Here is a 23925-nt window from a genome sequence, read left to right on the forward strand (position 1 = left end):
TTGCTAAGGGTGAAAGGTTCTTAAAGAAAACCATTTCCTTTAATGTTTCACAGGAAACACATCTAAAAATAGCTATAAAACAAGGAGACATCATGAGCTCATGGAGAAGCTTCTTTCTGTGAAGTTTTTTGTTGTTGTTTTATGTGGTTAAATTGCAATTATGACATTCACAATATGTATAAAATTTGTGACTTTCGCTGTTTATTTGCAAAAATTTCGATTTTTCTTTTTAGTCACAAGAATTATTAGTTTAGTTGGAATTAGATCAAATGACATATTTATTGTTTTTAAATTCATTTTAACTTCTATAAATGCATGATTTTTTGTGAGTTTAACATTGATTTTAAATATTTACGTAAGCAATGAAATTTTTTCGGACTTTTCACTTTAATATAAATTTGTCTACTACATTTGATATAATATTTTTATGTTTTCATTATTGATTTAATATGTTTGATTTCGAATAATTTTTTTTCTTATTTAAAATTATTTTTTCATTTCTCACAATACTATTATTAAATTGTTTGTAGAAACTTATGAAATTGCTTTACCTTACAAGACCTTACAAGTGACATTTTTCATAATAAAAATTATTTTTTAACGCAGAAATTAGCTGGTAAATGAAATTCAATTTTTAAACTGCACTAAATTTACACTTACAGGTGTATAGTTGGTGATCAAGAATTAATCCTAGCAATTATCCCAAAAGTCCACGCTATCACAATTTATATTGGAAAAACAGATGACTTTCTAAATTCACAGGCATTGTTGGTTGAAATTTTGTGTTTAAGACCCATGTAAATGCCTGTTGAAGCAAAAGTTAATCCTTTAGGATAGGATATTCATATTCAACTAATATTTGTCTGACAAATACATTATTACTACTCTTATTGCAACCAAAATCATATAATGTTTTTAGTTTCAATTTGTAAAAAAAAAAATGTATGACATAAAAGATATTGTAAATTAAGAAATCTTTTTATTCATTTTAGTATTTTACAAATAAACTACTTCGTAAAATATGAATTTACTTTGAATTAAGTCTAGGGAAAGAAAATTGAAATTGATATAAAACACAGTATTCAATGAATGAGTCAAGAGAAAACAAAAATGGGTATTTGAAACCATCTTCATTGAGAAAAAAAGTATGATCTTCCAGAATATGGCAAAATTTAAAGTATTTCTTGTTCCATGGGAATACCAAAAAGCTCGGTAATTTTAAACGAGTGCTTTGCTAATGATTTTGGCAAAATTAACAATAAATTATAGTTTTATAATGAGTGATAAAAGTTGGCAAATGTTTGGTAATTTTGTGATGAAATCTTAGAGTAAGGCATAAAAACCATTAAACCATAAAAACCATTATTTAATTTTCAATTTCATTCATTTTACAAAATGTGTGGTAATTATAACTGTATTTTGGAAAGTCAAAATATTGTTAACCTTTACCATATAAACGGGAAAATTATCAGGAATTACCTTCCCATAATAAATGCCATACATTTTGGTTTTGTTAATCAGAATTATGGCTTTTCTTTAAAATTAGAAATGTCATTATCAAGCAGTACGGTGATTTTACACGAAATTTTTCCTTCTTGTGAAAGTAGAGATTAAAATTTCCTGTCTGTGAAGAATTAGAAAACTGCCATGATAAATATTTAAATCAACAAAACAATTGCTTAATAACAGCACTAAATAACTACTTAATAGCAGCAAAAAATTTTGTACAGTTTAAGGAAATAGAAGGCAGTAGATATTTCAATTCTGTATCAAGAGATACAAGCTTTTATTGAATTAATTTTCATTTACCTAACACGATGTAAAAGTTATGTTTTTTTCCTTTCAGATATGGAGTCGGTTCCAGGCTTTGGAAGTGAAATTCCAGACGAAGAAATGTACATTCCATTTGACCTCATACCAGAAAATATCACAGGAGATAGAATAATAATACAAGGTCTTGGGAATCATACTGAAAACATATCAAGAAGTAACTTGCTAAAGCGGTTGCAGCCATATTTGAATAACAGATCGATTGATGATGGTGCTCTTATAGCTCTTTTGATAGCTTATGTATTACTGATTGTTACTGGTGCAAGTGGTAATGGTTTAGTTTGTATCGCCGTGGCAAGAAAACCTACCATGAGAACAGCTCGCAATGTATTTATTATAAATCTTGCAATATCCGACCTAATTTTATGCCTGTTCACAATGCCATTTTCGTTGGTTGAAATAGTCATGAAATATTGGCCGCTGGGTGTTTTACCTTGCAAATTAGTTGCTGGATTACAAGCAACGAGTATATTTGTAAGCACGATCAGCATAACGGCGATAGCGTTAGATCGTTACAAAGTAATAATTTATCCCACTCAAGACACTTGCCGTCCACTGCGCGCAGCCATGATACTATTCATAATTTGGTTCGTAGCTATTCTTTTAGCATTACCTCTGTTCATCTTCAGAACTGTTGTACACTTTCAAGTAAACTTACCTTGGTTCAAATCGGTAGATTACTGCATTGAACGTTGGCCATTAGAGCGCGGAAGAGGATATTATTCTGTTTTCTCAATGTTTTTTCAATACTTACTTCCTATAATAATTGTAAGTGTTGCTTATGCTAGAATTTGCCGAAAGTTGAAATATCGCATGGTTACTAAGGGTACTAAACTTCAGGAAAAACAAGCTAGAGACAAAAAGCGAGTGAGGAAAACAAATATTCTTTTGATTTCTATAGCTCTTATTTTTGGTTTGAGCTGGCTTCCATTGAACATTCTAAATATTATATCTGATTTCTTTTATCCTTTCTCTGACACTTCGACTTTCCGTGTGGTATTTGCATGTTGCCATATGGCTGGTATGAGTTCAGCTTGCTCAAACCCACTTCTTTATGGTTGGCTAAATGAAAATTTCAAAAAAGAGTTTAAGGAGATATTCGCTGCTTGTATGAGTTCTTCCTCATCCATTGGAAGAAATGGGGCTAAAAATGAAGGAACCGAATCATTCGCCATGTGCACAAAAAATCCAACCAATACTATTCAAACAGCTCTCCCTACTAATCACGCTGATACTACCGTCATAGATGGTGTGGGTGTTAGAGCTATAAAATGACTAGATGATCCCGAGAAAAAACGACTACCACCTTTACCAGAATGTTCAACTTCTGTTTAAAATTTTAAAATCATATACTTTTCTTATACAATTCATTTTAAGGAGTTTTTGCTGTGCAACGACATAAAATCACACTGTTAGAAATTTCCAAAAAAAATGGTTAAATAAAAATTTATTTTGTTATTTTATCATATTCAAACAGAACAGCCATACAACTATACAAAAGATGCTATTTAAACTATTAACTTTGAGAAAAACCGTTACTTAACTGATTTTTCAAATACGTTAAACAAACAGAATTATATAGCAATAAATAGACTCACCTAGCATAGCCACTTAGTTCCTTGAAACTGGGCACAAATTATAGTCGAGATAATCTGTCGCTAATCTGTGATTGAATATATGATCGACGGAACGGGAGTTGGAGCTCCAGCGTTGACAGCACACTATTTCTGCCATTCCCATTCCTTAGACGCGTGAAGAGTTTCTAGTGTCTCACACTCTCCAATTTGTGACCCTGGATTATTAGAATAAGATGCTCGCTTTCACATTCCGCGGTTATTTTGATAAAACATAATTTGACCGCAACCTAACTTCAATGCCCATTACGTAATGAAAAGAATAGTTCCAATGTCCAGTTAAATTTCTTTTTTTCTTTTTTTTCGGTTTTGAAATCATACTAGCTGTGAACTAGTTGTAAACAGTAAAGGTAAAAAAATTTCTTTACCGTAAATCTTACGGTTGATTGGGTGGACAGACTGCTACCGGTTACTTTACTATAATTTTAAAATGAAAATTCTAACTGTGTAGTTACTAATGTCTCCCAAAGAAAATGTAGATGTTTAGTTTTTTTCTACTGTTTTGTTCTGTCCAAATTTCAGCGTATCTTCTTAAGAATAATATTGTCTTTGTACGTAGTTTTGGCTTGAGTTTTACTAACTTTTTTTAATTGTAACTAAATTTTTTAATTACGAACTTTTTTTAATTGCAACTAAATGCTATTTAAATATCTTTTCGGATATTTTGATTTTATCTACTCATGTTTTAACGAACGGCATAAAAGAACTAATCAATACTTACGTAGCTTGTATCAATATAATAATATGTCAATTATTGTCATTAGGTTTTTTTATGAAAATTCCTTATTGTTTAATAAAATGACTGCTATTTGAAAAATTAAATAGATGGAAAAAAACTTTTTCTTGTCTGTTTCGGATGAGTTATTTTTATCTTCAATAAAATTTTTAAAAGTTGATAAAATATTATTGGAATTATTGAGGAATTCTATTAAGATGTGTTGATAAGTTTTTGTTGTTTCTATCAAGTCAAAGAAAAAAAATGGAGTTTTTAAACATACACTTAAGTCAATGTTCGTAGGAATCTGTATATGAAAATAAACATTTTATGATAAATTTACACAGTAAAAACTTCTTAATGTCTTCTTATTTCAAGGTAGCTATTTTTTAAAAAATAAGTTTTAAAAAATAATTTAATTCCTAAGCATTTTAGCAACAGTCGAGTGATCTTTTTAATTTTTTATACTTTTTATATGACTAGATATACGTTATTATTCATAAACCAAGAATGCTTAATAATTTTTAATTTATACTTGCTCAAGAATTCGTGAACTGTAAATATACAAAAAAGGTGGTTTTATTCCAGTAAACCTTATATTTTTTTTAAATAGTAAGCAGTTACTTTTAAAATAACTATAATGATAGAAAATTACACAGGAGTTATAAATTAAAGATCTTTTTATCTAAAATTATTTTGAATATTTCCTTAAAAGCTAAAGAGGTTACGCATAAATTGGATGTTTAAGGAGCGAATATTACAAAATAGAATGTCTTCTGTAATGTGTTACTAACTCATGTGGACCACAAAATACTATCAAGTATTCAGTAATAATTAGTCGTATTATTCTGTGCTTGGAAAGGAACATCTTCATGATATTTATGCGACTCACTATATCTAATCTATCACTGTATTGATCGTTGCTACGATCTTATACTCTTTGGTAACTGCAATCATCATGTTACTGAGAATGAAAGATTGTCTAGTCGTCGAGGGAAGTTATTCAACCATTATTAAACAATTGTGTGGCGTATATGAGGAATCTAAATTTCTTCTGGGTGCTACATAAAAGCCATGGATTCTCTTACAGCTTTAAAGAACTTTTATCCATGATAAAAATACCATTAAGAGATGGACTTGAAGTTAATCACACTTCTGAATATTTTACAATGATAAATAGATATCATATAAGCCTGACAAATGTCAGAGTTTCTAAAACTACTTAATTTTCGTGTATACTATATTTCGTGTGTAAGTGATTGCTGTGTAAATATTTGTTACAATGTGAATTTAAAAAAAAGTAACTATTGTTTGCATAATACATTTTAAGATAATGTTTATTTATTATTTTTATTGACCTGAAAGTAACATTATATATGTTTGTCAATGTGTGAAACAAAATAGTTGGTATATAAATATAATCTTCAATAACACTGGGCGATATCGAACTTTATCAAAATTTTTATATCATAATACATCGTCAAAAATATCGATATTTAATAATTTATCGTGTTAAGTTACCAAATTTACCTACACTGATTATATAATCTTATTCGATTAATTATCTTTATCGATACTATTCCCACAATGTCATGATTCGATATTCCTTGTGGTCGATGATGATTTATTATGAATGAAATCATTTTCAACAGTTATCGGTAATATTTGAAGTATATCGACTAGGTAATATCAGTAATATCACATAAATTTTTTTAAGTTGTATTTTATTTAAAATAAGCTTTTTTCTATTCTATTTCTGTTATTTCTATTAGTATTATCTATTGATTTTCTTTCTTGATTTAAGTGTTTCTTTAATTTCTGTATCCTCTCACCTAAATCGTATGATTGAGTGTTTCGTCTAATGTGATTTAAAGACATCTATCTACTTAAGCAACCACACAACCAAGCATATCTCCTTTTTTTAACTGTTGACCAGTTTAAAAAAACAAAATTTACAAGTTTTATTTATTTATTTTAATCTTGAAAATTATCTTCATGATTTCTTTATAATAAAACTAATTGCTGCATTGTGAACATTCTACAGATAATACATGCGTATTATTTTAATATGAACTGGAGCATTATATCCGTATCAACTTATTCAACATCTTTTCATATATATCTTTATCAACTTCTAATTCCTTACATTGATTTACAGTTGTTATATTTTTTTAATTAATTTTTTTTAAAAATTTTATCAGATATATACTTTTTCTGAGAAGACTGCCTCAACAATGTAAATATACTTAACACAATCCAGTAGGAAACGAACTTTATTCAAAGATATATACACTGATTATTTTAATTCAATGTATATTATAGTTTTCCGCTGTGCATATATTGTAGTGCATTCCTCATAATCTTTGTAATCATTAGGATTTGAATTTTTTCACTTTTTGTTGACATGTAAGTTGTTTTGGATGAATCTAAAATAATATGTAATGAAAGTTTCGTAATGTTCTGAAGAATGTGAAAATGCCTGTGTTCCAAAGTATACATTAATATTTATTGATAGCAAAATTATTTATTCAATGTATTCAAATTATTCGAGTGATTACTATTTAATGAATCAATATCATGAATATATAAATGTGTATAAATATTGTGTTTGTGAATTGTAATATATGAAAATGATACAATAGACATATTACCTACTAGTTGCATATCTTTTTTTTTCGAAATAATGATCCATTGTGCATAATCAGTCCATACAGGCATTCTGTTGGAAGATGTTAATTCGATAAATATGGTTATTATGCATAATATCAGATTAACATAAATAGTAAAAAAGAAAAAAAAATCAATTTAAAGCATTTTTTTAAAAATTATCTGGCTAGTATTGATAATAGCTAAGTAAAGTTTTCGTCAAGTTAACTGAGAGTGTGGAAAATTCCAAGTGGTTATTTACATACATGGCCTAAATTAATATGCTGTTCTAATTCACTAGCATAAAATAAAATGACGAAATATAAAAACATACCTTGCTACCGTAGTTAGTGTATTTACAACAAAAGCATCGCCTCACGTTTGAAACCTCGCCGTAAAATAAAGCAAACACTCTATTTTGATCTGCAGCGAAAGTATTCATTATTATTATTGTTTTCATTTATATTTGATGTGAGAGAAATAATTAAATCTAAGAGAAAGTATTCATTATTATAATCTGTTTCATTTCATTTTAATGTTAAAGATCTGCGTTATTTTCTTTAAAACTAATTAATATTTTATTTAAAATCTAAGTAATGGATAAGTTATTTATATTATTTCCTGCTATCTATTTCAATTATAACACAGCTATAAAAATGTTTTTCTTCGATCTTTTTTGGTAAAGCAAATCAATATCAATCGTTTTATATTATTGAAGATTACAGTTACGCTTTTTAAAAACTAAATATTTACTACAGTTTTTCTTTTGGATAATATCACCCATAAAATATTTCGATTCTATTTTTTTCAATTCTGATTTTAAAGGTGATTGTTTTATACAAGATTTCGCTACTTATTTAACTCGCTACTTATTAAACTTATTTAACTAGCCGGTTAAAACTTGTACAAAAGTTCTCAAGCTAACTTGCGTCACATTCGTTACATATAAAAACTTATTTATTTTGCATAAACTAATCACTCCAACTAAATTTAAAAAAAATAGCATGGTTGTCATGAATAATAACCAGTTAATGTTTAGTTAATGTCATGAATAATACATATTGGAGGAAATTTATCAGATTAGCTGATTGTGTCAGGTATTATGCGAATACTATTCACACACAAATATAATATTTTAACCATTTTATCATATTAGCCAACCATATTGATTGCTATAAATACTTAATAATTGATAATTGATATTATTAAGCATACTAACCAATTTATCACATGAACAGTCGCATACATAGGTAAAGCATAACATATATGTGCTGTTTTCTAAGACAACAGATTTGAAGATGCCAATTGGCAGTATAAATTGAAAATTTTACATATTTATTTTTTCATAGATTATGACTGAAATTAAACTATATTATTTGCTAAATTGTACAAATATTGAAGAACTTTTTTCAATTCTTTGTAGCATTTCACATTAAATACTGTAAAATATTGCAAATATCATTTTCTGTGGGTTAATTTTAAAAAGAACCATTTTCTCTCCCAAATAAATAAATTTGTTTCTATTTGATTATATCCTGATGGTAAAGAAATATACGGATTTTGTGGATCAGAATTTTAAAAAAGAGAAGTCTGACAGAAAAGGATGTTGTAATAGTTTGGCAATTTAAAAAAGATTTACTTTGCTGTAATTTTAGACAGACAAAATATGTAATATTTTGGAAAGAAACCAAATTCGTTTTTAAAATGTTGTGACATATTTATACATGCCACGAGCTTTAATTTTAAGTTTTCTTGATTCAGATTTTAATTCAGTGCTCCACAATAGCAAATGAATACCTTATTAAGTCTAATAACTCATTTCTGTTTTTTTTTACTTCTTAGAAAAAAGGATGTTTACTAAATTTCTACAGTTAATATTTTATTAAAGATCGCGCTAAACATTAATAGAAAGCAATTTTAATGAATTTACTGAAAAAAATAGGCGTGTTTTGTAATCTTCGTAGGAAAACATAACTAAATGGGAAACAATTATTTTGTACAAAGCATTTGTAAAGAATTTATTACAAACAAGATTTTTTCTAGACAACTCAAAATTCTGGTAACAAACGCTACGAACACACTTAACTGCAATCAATTTAATAATAAATACTTATTTGCATATTCATTTAATTATGTAGCTAAACATCTCCAACACATAAACTATTAGTTTCGCTTCTGAATAATAATCATCATTTTTAATTAACGTTTACAAAATTGTGACACAAAATTAAATGTATTATTTGCGAACCACTAATAATAAATGAAAGAAATATTTCAGTCATATTATGTAATGAGTCTTTATCAAACATGAACTTCTATTTCTTGAAATTATGTAAACTGCGTATAAAATGTATTTGAAGTTTAATTAAATATGTAAACAGTGTCTTTTAAAGTCAAATTAATGTTTGTATTTGAAAGTTCTCAGTATTAAAATATTATTGTATTAAATGTTTTTTTTTCATTTGCATTACTGTCTAAATTTTAAATTTTAAAAATATAGTTTTGTTGGAAAAGCTTCGTTAGGTTAAAGTTAATATTTTAACTTATAGCAAAATTAAAGATTGGGATTAAATAAACGATGAACGTTTTTTTTTTTTAATTTTTTTTAAAAAATTAATATTGAAACTAGTTATGACAGTATTCTTTTAAATTTAGCTTTTTATTGAAACACGCTAAACAGTTGTTTTCTTTTTTAAAATTTATTGCGATTGTTTTCACTCGGAGTTCGCATGATTAAAACAGAGGACACTGGAGATGAGCACATTTTAAAATTACAGTTACTATTAGAATGACTATATTTAGTAAAGAAAACGAATACAAAATATTAAAATCTATAATAACAGAACTTCCTTTGAAAGAAACGCTCAAAGCAGTAGAATTTTCATAAGAAAGAATAATTGAAGCAATAAAGAAAAAAGAAAACAATGGAAATAAAAATGCGACTACCGAAGCTGACGTCTTCAGGGGGCACCAGCTCCGGAAGCCATAAGAACAAAACCTTTTCGATTGAGAGAGCCAGACAAATGTCAAAAAATACTCTCTCAGTACCCCGAAGGATTTGCAAAAGTCCAGGAAGAAATATAAAAATACATAAAATCATAAGAGTGTAATACAAAAATTAGAATACAAAAACTCACAGTAAACTAATCAAACAGCAAATTCATGAAACTAACTCAATGTAAAAGAAACATCTGAAATAAAAGAAAACAACGCCCCCTATTAAAATGCGCAGTAAGAAGAAAAAAAGGATAGGAAAGGTAAAGATTGCGTAGCAGATTAATATAATACTTAACTGGGGCTGCTCAGTCAAGACTTTAATTTCGCCTTGTTAAAAGAAAGAAATAATAAACTAATATTTCTCAATCATTTTCCTAATCAAAAATTTAGCATTACAGTAATTAAAAGGAAAATCATAATTTCTCAAATTTCTCACAAAATTACTTGTTGCCTCCTGAAAACACTCAACGTTATTGCAATTTTTTTTAATTTTAAAAAATTGAGAAAAAACTACATTTCTGAAAATTTTACTGCACAAATTAGTATTAAAATTACAGAAAAAATAAATTTAAATTTAAGAGCCTTTCGTTTATCGAAAACACCAATTTTAATTTGTATATATATATATNTATATATATATATATATATGCAATTGTTTATGGTTAGGGTTCACGTTGTTAAAATGGGGGTTATCGGAGAGAAGCACCTTTAAAAGTGATTGCAAATCATTATCATTGGAATAACTATATTTATTAAATTTTTACATGTGACTGTTTTCGGTCGGGGCTCACGTAGTTAAAATGGAGGTTAACAGGGAGTAGCACCGTTTGAAATGACCGATATCATTACTATTAGAATGACTATGTCACATTTATACATGCAATTGTTTTCGATCCGGGTGCACGATATTAAAATGGAGGTTAGCGTAGAGGAGCATATTTTAAATTACTGTAATATTTATTATTAGAATTACTATATTTATGAAATTTATACAGGCAATTGTTTTTGCTCGGGGTTCACATTGTTAAAACGAAGGTTATTGGAGAGCAGTATCTTTTAAAATGACTGTAACCAGTCTGATTAAAACGACCGTATTCAATAAAATTATACATGCGATTGCTTTCATTCGGGGTGCAAATTTTTAAAATAGAGGTTAGTGGGGAGTAGATCCAGTTAAAGTTATTTTCCTAAAAATCAACAATCATTATTAAAATAAAGCATAACAAATATAAAGCAAAATAGGCTAATGCCCCTTATTTACTTTCTTACATTTTCTTCTACTTTTCTTCTTTCCTTTACTTTCTTCTATTTTTTTACATTAATTTACTTATTTTTTTATGTTTAAGCAGCACAATAGACTTTACTTTCTGAGATTCTCATCACATAATTCAAGTTAATGTTCATTTCTGAGTTTTTATATTTATTATTGTTGATCTTTAAACAAGAGAAATTCGCAACTCTATGCAGACATTTTCCCAGCAGTATTCTTATTGTCCCTTTTTTGGTTCAAGGTAGGTTTTTCTAACTGTTTCGGTAAGCCGAAGAAACTCTTTAATGGATAACATTTAGCCCGAGCAGTGCTGTTTGCTCAATCTTGCAATGAATTAAGAATAAAATTATATTAATGTTAAACTTTTAGTAAGAGAATTCTTGGATTTAATAATTCCAGGATATTTTAAACGCTTGTATATTGGATATGTTACAAACACTGACTATATTTTACAATTGTAGGAACTTTTATGATGTATATTTTTCACACAAATTTGACTTAGAGTAATGCAAGTAAAAGATAAAATAATTGAGGATATTTAGTACCCATTAATGCATTTAGCACATTAAGTTAACATTAATGAATTAATGACTGAGTTGTAGTTCTTACACAACACTTTTCACGCTAATACTAAAGGCCGTAAAATAACATAGAAAATTAGGAAAGTTATCCAGGTTGAAAAATGCATGTTTTTATAAAATAGCCTCCCAAAAGTAAAAGAGATATTGCAACATACTGAAAATATCAAAATTAAATTTACGTTATATGTCAAAAAATAAGTAGTTCTTACTCAACTACTCAATAGAACTCAGTAGAACTCAATAATGTAGTTCTTACTCAACACTTTTTACGCTAATACTAAAGGCTGTAAAATAACATAGAAAATTAGGAAAGTTATGCAGGTAGAAAAATGCATGTTTTTATAAAATAGCTTCCCAAAATTAAAAGAGATATTGCAACATCCTGAAAATATCAAAATTAAATTTACTTTATATGTCAAAAAATAAGTAGTTCTTACTCAACTACTCAATAGAACTCAGTTTAACTCAATAATGTAGTTCTTACTCAACACTTTTTACGCTAATACTAAAGGCTGTAAAATAACATAGAAAATTAGGAAAGTTATGCAGGTAGAAAAATGCATGTTTTTATAAAATAGCTTCCCAAAATTAAAAGAGATATTGTAACATACTGAAAATATCAAAATTAAATTTACGTTATATGTCAAAAAATAAGGTATCGCAACATTTATGTCAATTAAAATATTTGTTATTTGAGTAAATTAATCGGAATACATTATTTTATTTTATAACCATCGTTGAACAGCCGACCTACTTTTGAGTTCACAGCTACCAATGCTTAACTCTATAGCTTTGTAATTTTGAACCCAATCCAGAAGACAAAGAAACTCATTAATGAAGATTTGGGAGAAATTTTCCTTCGTGGAGGACTTTTTTGATGGAACTAACCCGCATTTGTGTTGCATGGGGAGGAAGACCACGAGAACCCCCCACTGTTAGACTGACGGCAAGGGGGCTCTAACCCATGACCCGTCCACCACTGAGGATATTTCACGTCAGCACTGTGGTCGGTGTAAGCCGGATGCGGATTCGTATAAACCAGCAATCACTGGGATTCAAATCCGGTTTACCTCATTGGAAGGCGAATGCTTTATCTTCTGAGCCATCGTGACTCATAGAAGGTTATTTAAGGTTACCCAGAAAATATAAACTATAAGTCATCGAAATAATGATCAAAAGTGCAACTTTTTTATACGTTATTTTTTTAACTCGCTGTTTTAGAACCACTCTCGAAATTTAAAATGCAAACTTAAAAATTTATGGTAATTGTTCATAAGAGTAAAGTCTGTTAGGGAGAAAATGCATTTTTAATTAACAAACACTCATCATTGCGAATATATTTTGTTAAACTTAACAGCATAGATTAATCAATCTATATTAGGTCTACACGTAGTGCAGATATTTATTTTCTTGTTTTCTTTAATAACTGCAAGCTAACTAAACAAAGACTATTTGGCTTTTAATATTATAAGTCAGTTTCCTTGGTTAGAGGAAATTTTTATTGGTTTCCTCATAAATTTTTGGAGAGGAGAAGTTGATCACATCTGTAAGTTTTTGGTTCTTTTATTGGTTAGATCAAATTTTAAGTTATTTTTCTTCGACTTCTGTTTCTCCTTTCTTATTTTGAAAAAGGTACTGAGAAGAAAGAGAATGGTTAAAACTACCGAAATATGGAGAAATTTATCATGTTCTGACTCATTGGGAACACCAAAAAATTTGGTAATTTTTACCGAAGCATTTCGGTATCGATTTTGGTAAAACTCACAATAAAATTTGATAAAAGTTGCAAAATTTGGTAATTTATCACAATAGTTTGCAGCATGGAATAAAAGCCATTCATGCAACTAAATTTACTTTTCAGTTTTTTTTACTAAGTGTGTGGTAATTAGAGCAATAATTTTGAAAAGTAGAATTTCCGGTAAGCCGTTGCCATATGAACAAAAACTTACCAAGTAAACAGTTTAAATACCGTATATTTTGTTTTAATTAACTAGAATTATGATTTTCTACCAGAAATGTCATTACCTTGTAGTACGATATTTTTACCAGAATTTATTTTCTCTGTGTGCCATGTAATTGAAAAAATAACGTAAGTGCTTCACGGTAGATTTAGAGAAAAGTGACTTGACAGCTATTTTCTTTATAGAATTTCTTTTTTGTTAATAGAATGCAAAAATTAGAAACTGATTTAATTTTGAAAATAAACTCTTTTTGTAATTACAAAAATACCAAGTAAACAAAAATCTCAATTTCGAATTTCTTGCCTCCTACGCTGATTCTTCTATTACAAAGCTGCATTCTAATTCATCCTTTAAAGATCAAAATCAAGAATTAGCAATAAGTTTTTTGAAAAGATTAATGATTTTTTTCAGCATCAAGAAAAATAAAGTTAAGTGTGATGCACATCTATCATGCCGTAATATATAATGCAATTCTGCATATTGTCTTTGTACTAAGACGGGGAAATTGATGATATATGGTCAAAATATAAAGGAACCACTTTTATTGTAGACAAATCAACATCCTTCTATATGAGGCAGCATTTTTAAAAATCACGACCATGACCACATTTATAACTTTTATAACTTCAAAAATATTATGGCAACAGATCATGAGAAAATAATTTTTCATTAAGTTCCAAGATGAGCATTACATTTCAACAGTAGAAAGCATTTCTTTTTAATAAAAAATATATCCAATGAACTAAGGGGCCAGGGGAAGCCCCTCCCTCAGTTCTCACACCAACAAATTCCAATTAACAGTGCATGCGAATTTTCTTATCTATTTTAGCAGCTTAGGAACAGATCCAAAAATTGGCGAGTTATCAATGAATAATAAAACCAAAAACAAATCCAACTCCGTATTATTAACATTATATTTAAAGAAAAATCTGGCTACACTTTAATCACCAAAAAGACTGTTAGAATTCAAAATAGTAAGTAAGCGAGGCATTTTTGTGGTGAAAGAATGAAACAGCTTATAGTGAAAAACTGAATGGAAGTTTTTTTTAAAAAAACAAAAAAAGATTTTGATACTCGTTATGTCGCAGCACTGAATTAATAAATGATACACTTGTATGAAAGGAAAAGTTAGCCATTACAATGGTTGTTAAGAAAAGAATAAAATTATTTATACTCGCTTTTTATAAAATGTGATAAAAACTAAATAAACAATATAATGTAATTATTACAAGATTAAGAAAAATTGAAAAAACTTAAATTTATCCAATTACAGAAATTTGAAAGTTAAGAAATATGTAATGCCTATAATTGTATCACAATTTCAAAGTTAAACGGCCATAATTTAGAGAAAACACTTTGAAATTCAATTTCAATCTTGTAGATGACAATATAAATTGTTTCGACTGTTACATCAATTAGTATTAGTGATCTCACGCTCAGAGAGTTCATTTGTGAAGCGTTTGTTGCTCGAGGCAACGTCATGCCTTATTAAAGAGAATAACGAATATTTCAATTACAATGTTGTTTCCGCAAGTCATATTTTTGAAAAGTTTCGTAAATTCTCTGTTATTTAATAATGAAACGATTTGTAAACTGTTTAAGGATAACTGGATCAGTAACGGACAAGAAATAAGTCATTTTAGTTGACAAAAAACTGTTAAGAGTTCAAGCAAATAGTTTGCGTCCCCCTGAAAAAACATAAAAAGAAAGTGGCGATGAAGTGTGGGAAAAGTAACATTCCCCGAATTGAAAGAGAATAATGGCTATTTAAACTCCTAAAGTTTATTTTCCAAAATCGGGTAAAATAGACAGTTAACACTCTTTGATATTTATGAAACAGAAAAACTTTTTGAACGTCTATTGTAATATTGAACATCTGCTATAGCATCTAAAGTTTGTCTACTAAACCATCATTTCAAATCATCTTTTCGACGCTGTCATTTAAATTCTCAAACCTTTACGGATCATTAAATTTGATGAGCGCAACTTCGAATTCACACTATATTACACATATTAATGCGTACAACAATAACAACAGGTTTATTAAATTATTAAAAAAAATCTTGCAGAGGTTAAAATGTGACTTTTTCATATGGTTTCAAATTTTTTAAATAAATAAATTAAGTAAACAAAATAAAATAGTATTGCTGACAGAAAGCAACACAGTTTCCGAGACTGCTAACTGATAATATTTATGGGCGATAAAAATCTTTTGAGTACACAATAGAAAATAATTTCGATTGCAAAGTTTTGAACTGATGGATTTTTTGTTTTAATTTATATTGGTTTTGAATAAATAACTTATTTAATTATGTGTAATTTTAAATCTAAACTAATACGATATAAATCGTAAAAAAAATTAGTAATTAACTGATTATTTTTTAATAAAATGTTAATTTCAAATCCACTCTTCTACCAAAAGAGAACTATGCTTTAATTTTTTACCTCATCACAATTATTGTAATTATTGTAGGAATAAAAAGTGTACTATTTTTTAAAGTTCCGGTGATAATCTTTCAAAAGAAGCTATCTTTTTTAACCATAAAATTTATTGATGCCATGGAGACTGCAGCTTTCGTATTATTTTTGCTCCAAGAACATTTATTCTGGAATTTTTGTATTAAGTTATATGAATTCAATGAAACATAATTAACTTTTATCATAAAGTAGTAATATATTTCAGTAAAATGCTTATTATTACAATATTTGTAATACTTGAACCTTGTTTGCTTATTTTTTATTATTCAAATGGTAGTAAAAAGTAGATATTTTAAAAATGAAATCAAACTCGAAAACTAAACTAATTAAAATAAATTAAATAAGATAATGATTGGAAACTAAATGAAAATTGAACTACTTAATTACTAAACTGAATAAACAAACTTAAAAAAAAACAATATAAATAATACAATATTTGTCTTGAAGCACTCGAGACGTTTCAAGTTCCCATTGTTTCAGTTGCTTTAATTGGCGCCATTAGTTCTAAGTTGTAAATCATGCTTACTTTTTAATGTATCAAGATTATTAGTGAATTAAAAGAAATAAAGTAAAGCTAATTTTGCTTTAAAGTATTTTCTTTATCAACTTAAGTATCTATCATTTTAATTTAACTAATAATTAATTTATAAAAATTAATTTATTAATAAAATTTAAATTTCACATCAGACATATTTATTAGTCAAGCTCTTATGGGATTGGTATCATTAAAATTAATTGACGTTTAATAAAGTATTTTTCTGAATTTTTTTCTTTTTTTGCAATTAGCCTGTGAGAAAAGAATTCATTTGGCTCTATAGTTAGAAGTTTAATAATTACTAGTTTTTACATCGTCTTTATTAAGGTAATATTATCATTTCATTCACGATGAATACTTTTTTTTGCAAAATGAATACAACTATTAGCTAGATTCAATACTTTTCCAGAAAGGATTACTTAAGAACCACATCATAAATTTACCCTGCACTGTTTTTAATACTGATACTATTATTAATACTACTTACTTAGTGTGTGTTGAAAACTTTATCTTTCATTTTATTGGTATAACGGTATATATATACATATATATATATATATATATNTATATATATATATATTAGAATATCATTATCAACTCACATAATTATATCCGCAAAGATAGTGCTTTCTAATATTGCATTATTATAGCCAAAGCGAAATACAGCTACGAAACAGTACCAAAAAAGAGGGAAGAAACAGATTTGTAAAAAAAATTTCACTTAGTAAAAATCACAAAAATAGCGACCAATACAAAATAATATACAGATAGGAACATGTGAGGCAAAAAGAAAACAAATTTCATGCCTTTATGAACGATTTACATAAATAATTTTAAAATATTTACATAGCTGAGTAGCGGATTACAAAATATGAAATTAAAGCGTGAATAGAGAGTAATGGTATATATTTTTACAGATCCTTCATATTGAAGTAAAGAACCCTATTTGATTTGTCTGTTACCTTACAATGGCCCGAAAACTGGACTTGCGCAAGGTAATAACATTTTATACTGGATAATTTAAAGTTTATTATTAATAAAAAATTTAAATACAAGTTTTAATTGGATAAGTTTTATCGAAATTATTAGCATTTATTGAATAATATTAATTATTTACTTGAATAATGCAAAAGGTGGTAGGTTAGTATTACTGTAAATATTACTGTAAACAGTACGGTATAGTATTTCACGATAAAATGGATTTTACGGATGATGTACCCGAATTGCAGGTATTTCAATTTGATCCGGAATTTTTTTACAATGTATATGATCTTAACTCAAATCTTTATCCTCGATAACAGGCACTCATTCTGTATATATTCACTCACTCCGCGTATATTTTTCTAGCCCTTTTATTGCTTAATGTCGGAGATAAAATAACATTAATATTAAAAGAGTATTTTCAAAAAGTTTTTTTCAAAAAAGTATTTTTTCAAAACATTTAAAAATGCAGCTGAATAAGATCTGGGATATACTCATGTAAGATCTTGTACAGAAGGGTTTGAATTCCTCCCCTCCCAAATTAGGGTATTCGGGTAAATCAGACAGGTCGCTGCAACATATTTCCTCAGAGGAGGAAACGTAGGTTCGTGCTAGCACTTGACGAGAGATCTGGCGAAGCCCCCCACCCTGTGGCATTTATTAAAAGAAACATGAAAATTCTCAAACAAAAATCTGTAGATGATCACAGCAGCAATAAAATACCATTATAAAGTCATAATATTGGTTGGTTTGCTCCACATTTGACTGGACAATATAAATCAACTAGTTACAGATATTTAATTTGCATAATAGTTTCCATCTCGCCTAGAACTGGAATTCATATCCTGGACATCAACTTAGGCGTTGACATACCAGAAGACACTTATATTCAGCATTATTCATAATTTAGATGGAATACAAATTATCATTTATGTACCTGGCAAAATTATAAGTTCATGCAAATAGTAAGGTAATAGTAAGGTAGGGCAAAAGATCTTCAATATCGACGAATCTTCACCAAAAGCCAACAGTAATGTCAAGACACTGGAGAATTAACAATTAATAAATACTGGAAAAAATGATTGCTGAGAACAAATGACCTTAAGCTAAAAAATGGTAAAGCTATAGACTTTAAGTTTGAAAGAAAACGTTAAAAAATGCGCAAGATAAGTATTTGAAGTAGTTCCTTTGTTCTGCGCATGCGGAAAAATTTGAAATTATAGTTTAGATACTTTTTTAAGGGAAGTTCAAAACGATAAGGGGTTTTCGCATATTTAATTTTGTTCTTACTGTCAAGTCATTATAGGGTAGTGCGAATTGCAATACTAAATATTAAGATGTGTGAAAAACTCTTGATTATTTTGCGCTTTCTTTTAAAAAGTACGAAAACTACTTCGAAATTGTTTGAAACGTTTTATATTTTTAAGATATTTAAATCAGAATTTTCTCATTAGTTGCCGAATACGATTCACTACAAAATTGTGAAAAAAATATTTTAAAAATTTTTACGCCCTGGCAAGTATAAAAAAAACTACTTTAATTACTCATATCTTACACATTTTTTAAAATTTTATTTCAAATTTTAGAACAATAATTTCCTAATTAACCTTAAATTGCTCCAAAAATTTTGCTTAATCTTGCTGAATATTTTTAAAGTTATGGCAAAAAACATAAGACAAACAAATTAGTTTCTTATAAATATGTTTATATCTGAGTAAATATTTAAACTAGATTAACGAAATTGTATACAGTCATTGCAAATGACAACCCAAGTAATAACAATACAAGTTACAAGCTTGTAGTTTGATTTTCCAGCACAGGGTGTTAAGAAATACTTGTTTCCTTGCTTAATTTAGTGACGGTCTCTCGAACCTCTGATAGTTTAAAATTTTATTTCAAAGTATGAAAAGTCGCATGAACTAAATAGTTATAAATTTACAAAATATTCTTCGAGATATTTCTTGAGAAATTTAAAAAGATTTCAAAAACTGAAAGCGTCTTTTCCATTATTGTAGGGTAGTGCATTCCATTAATTTTGAACTTTTAAAAAAAAATTCTTTCTAGAAGTGTTTTTGGTATTTTAGTGAAAAAAGTTGTAAAATCTGATTATATTCTCCCTCTTCACGAATAAATAATAAAATCATTTTCCAAGAGCAAATAACTTTTTCAAACATATAGCTGAAATATTCAAAATTCGAAATCAATATTTTATTAAGCACGAGTAAAGTGCAAAAAAAAAAAATTATTTTTTTTAAATAAAAATACTAGTAAAAATTAAACAAAGAGCACTAAGCAGCAATTTTTAGGCGTAGAGATGATCTCTTGCGTCCAAAGGTTTCTTGAAAATAATAGCTATACGAGTTTTAATACTGTTATTTAAGAGTTTTTACATCATTACATTTCTCTACAGTTAAAAATAAATAAAATAATAATTCGCAAATTTCAATGATTTAATTTATACTTTTATAATTCAATATACACTGTAAAAATTTCTGGATCAAATTACGGTAGAAAATAATCGCAGCCTGTATGCAGCATACGTAAAACCCATTTTACTGTACTTTTCTTTTTACTGCAAAATTTTATACTATAATTTTTACAGAAGTATTTGTTTAATTACAGTTATTCAGCAATTTCGGTTGGTTATTCGCAAATACAAACATCTTTCTGATTTCTTAGATTCTTTATTCGTACTGGCAGATGTGTACTGTCAAGTTAATACGATCTCAAAGGTGCGTACTGTCAAATTAAAAAAAAACATTATGAACGCTAAAAAATTGCTTAGTAATTTACCCTTAATATAAGTTTGTGGACATTTTTATAACCTTTAAAATATAGTTTTTTACAGGTAATAACAACAAAAATGTTTAATAAAAATTCCTAAAAACTGTAGATTTACATATAATAAAAAAAAATGCGAAATTAAATTGTTTGTTTACTTTGTTTCGTCATGAAGCATTACAGTTTTGCAAAATTCCATTTTCTGTAAAAATTAGTTTTCACTGGCATAAGTTTGGAAAGCATTGGAAAAGTAGTTTCTTTCTTAATCGTGGAAATTGGAAGCTTTATTCCTAACTTACAGATACTTTATTGAAATAAAATTTAATTTATATTAATGTTTAAAAAATAAAATTTTTTAAACATTTGCATAAGCATTTCATAAACTTTAGTCTAAAATTATTAAAATAATAGCTTTAAAATTATTTTTTCTTGCATATAAATTTCAAATATTTCGAAAACAAATCTCTTATTTTGCTTTTGTTTTTATAATCAGCAATAACACCAAATATTTCAAACTAATTTCTAAATGCTAACTTTATTTGTATCGTCTAACAGAAATACTATGCCATCATTTGTTGCTTTGTTTACTGAAAGCCACATTAATATTTTTATTGTATTTCAAATCTTCAGTTTAATGTAGCTAGTTGCAATGTTAAAAATTCATTCATTAGAAAATAAACGATATAGTAAATAATTAAATACTTTCTTTAAACAACTGCAATCTACTATAAATTAATAGAATACATTTTAAATATTTTTAAAGAGGTACAGCTTAAATGAATTTCATTTTAAAACTTTCAAAAGAATCGATTGTTTTTAATGTGAAATTTGCTTAATGATGTCACGTTTTAACTTCTATATTAGTATTGTTTAATGCATGTATACTTGATTTAAAAAAGGGAAACCAAGCCCCATGTGACTTTAACAAAAGCTGAAACTTTTTAAACTATTTCTTTGGAAGATGTATTTTTATTAATAAAAAATGTATCTGAATATGTATATATGTATATAAGAACAATCTATAACCATCTTTGCTTCAGTTTTATCATATGAGGGGAAAAAACTACCAAATGAATGGTTTAAACAACTTATATTTTGGTTTTATTAACCGGAATTATTTTTACCTACAAATATAATAACCAAACTGATCGACAACTTTAACACATTTTTTTTTTCTGTGTGAAAAGAATCCTAACTTTTTTTTGCATTTGTATTTATACGTAGGAAAATATCTGGAAATGTTTTGGAAGAGAAAATATGTTTTATTGAGAGAGAATTCCATTCAGCAGTTGAAAGAAGCGCAATAAAATTTTTAGTGATGCGCTTTAAACAACAAAATAAAAAGCTATTTTGTTTAGCTATGCAAATTCTTCCAACAGTCGTAACGATAGGTTATAACATAACTTAACAACTATTCAAACTTCAACAAAGCGCAATAATAATAATGAAAAACGGCTATTGAGCCAATGACAATCTTAAATGAATTTTTCTTTAAATTACTTGTTCAACATATTGATTGAAACCTGATATTTTTTTAAACCTTAAAAAATGACTGGATCTGAAATATTAAAGATGTGTAATTATTTTTTTACTTACTTTGTATACAATTTAATGTCGTATGAATGTCATTTGAAAATAGCTTAATTCACCTTTTATTTCTCTTAAGATTTATTAGAAATTGTTAGCATCAATAGATGATTTTATTGGTAAAATCAATCCGTATTATGGCTATCAATTTCATTGCATTATACAATGTTTTCTTGGTGTTTCCCGTTAAAAGTCAATTTTTATTTTATTCAATTAAAAATTAGCCATTTCATAGTATAAAATACTGTGAGAAATAAAGTATGATCAAAACATCGATAGCATGGTAAAATTTACAGTATTTCGGACTCTATGGAATGGAAAAGCCATAAATTAACCTACTTATCCAAAATCAAATGTGTCTGAACTAGCTATTTATCACCTAAAATAACATATTCCAACCGCAATATAGGTAGAGTTTCTTTCTTTTTCTCTCTTTCTTGCGAAAATGCCCAAATCACTGATCAAAAAATATTGCCAAAAGTACCAGAATATAATATGATATTTACCGATTTTCTACCTCCATGGGAATATCAAAAAGCTCAGTAATTTTTACCGAAGGGCTTTAGTAAAGATTTTGGTAAAATTGACAATAAAATATGGTTTTGTAATCTGGGATAATGTGGTGAAATTTATTAATTTTATTGTGGTATCTTAGAGCATGGTGTAAAAGCCATTTATTCAGTTAAATTTACTTTTCAGTTTTTTTTTATTACGCGTTAATACGTGAATTATGTGTTAATACGTGATTAAGAATTATAATCTAAAACCAGAATTTTCGGGTAAACTGTTACCACATGAACGGAAAATTATTAACTGAATGACTTAAATGGTATATTTTGGCTTTTATCAACCAGAATTATTGTTATTTATTCTACCAGAGATGTCACTACTACACATTACGGTAAATTTATCAGAATTTGTCTCTTCATATAGTAAGTGAATGTTTAAGCTTAGTTAATTAGCGAGTAGCATATTTAATTATTATATAAGTAGCTTATTTGTCTTAATCATTTTTTTAATTGACGTAAAATTAGTAAACTGAATTATTAACCTCAGGTTTGTTTGGTATTTCGAAGGATTTCAGTAGAAGAATAAGATTTATTTTTGTTTTTGGATCTTTGGTACCAGCATAACATGGAAAAAGATTTCTTTGATAATTATATGCAGAAAGTTATTTAATTATTTTTTTTGTGTTTAAAAATGAAAAAAAAAATCAATTAAGTAAGTCAATATAACAGTTTCAAACAGTTCTTAAAACGTTTGAAACCTCATGATCGCGAGATTAAGCTTATACCAAAGTCTTAGGGGACAAAAATAAGTTCAGTAATTGGCACATAGGGAAGTAGGAGGAATTTTAATTTTTTAAGAAGAAGTCTTTTAATTATTTTAAAACCTAAAAAAAAAATATTTGTTGAATATTTTTAACATTTACAATACATGAAAACAATATTGAAAGTTGTAATTTTTTAATTTGCAATATATATCAGTCATTTTTTCGCTTACATGTTCAGTAGTAAGAATTTAATTTGTAAGAAACATTCTCTTACTTTTTTTTAAACCTAAAAACATAAAATTTATTGAACATTTGTAACATTTACAGAACAGGAGAACAATACTGAAAGTTGTAATTTTTTATTTTATGATAAGTATCAACCTTTATTTCTCTACCCTTCGGAAACCTCAAAATTGTTTTAAGTGCGCAAAAAACTCTAATTTAGTACTAAAAAGGCCTCAAACTTGCTAGGACTATAAATAATACATTGCTTTACATTTTATTAAACAGCAATTCCATTCATTAAATATCTAAGATAAAGCAAAAATATACAACAAATAAAATGTAGCATTTGCAGTTCTTTTTATTTTCTTTCGTAACTTATAAAACAAGTCCTATTATAGATCTAAGGTAAGTCTAGGTTATATGTCTAGGTT

The 23925-nt window shown here is 27.4% G+C and overlaps 1 protein-coding gene across 2 annotated transcripts in view; it reads left to right on the top strand.

Annotated features, from left to right (window-relative positions):
• Positions 1-9243, top strand: part of LOC107448939 (neuropeptide F receptor-like) — a 193887-nt gene extending 184644 nt beyond the window's left edge. For both annotated transcript variants that reach the window (XM_071187611.1, XM_071187612.1), the window contains exon 4: positions 1847-9243. In XM_071187611.1, coding sequence (XP_071043712.1) covers positions 1849-3105 — 1257 coding nt within the window. In that variant the 5' untranslated portion in view covers positions 1847-1848 and the 3' untranslated portion in view covers positions 3106-9243. The remainder of the gene's footprint in view (positions 1-1846) is intronic.
• Positions 9244-23925: the final 14682 nt, after the last annotated feature.

This window comes from Parasteatoda tepidariorum, chromosome X1, assembly GCF_043381705.1.
Source record: "Parasteatoda tepidariorum isolate YZ-2023 chromosome X1, CAS_Ptep_4.0, whole genome shotgun sequence".
In the NCBI taxonomy this organism is placed as follows: domain Eukaryota; kingdom Metazoa; phylum Arthropoda; class Arachnida; order Araneae; family Theridiidae; genus Parasteatoda; species Parasteatoda tepidariorum.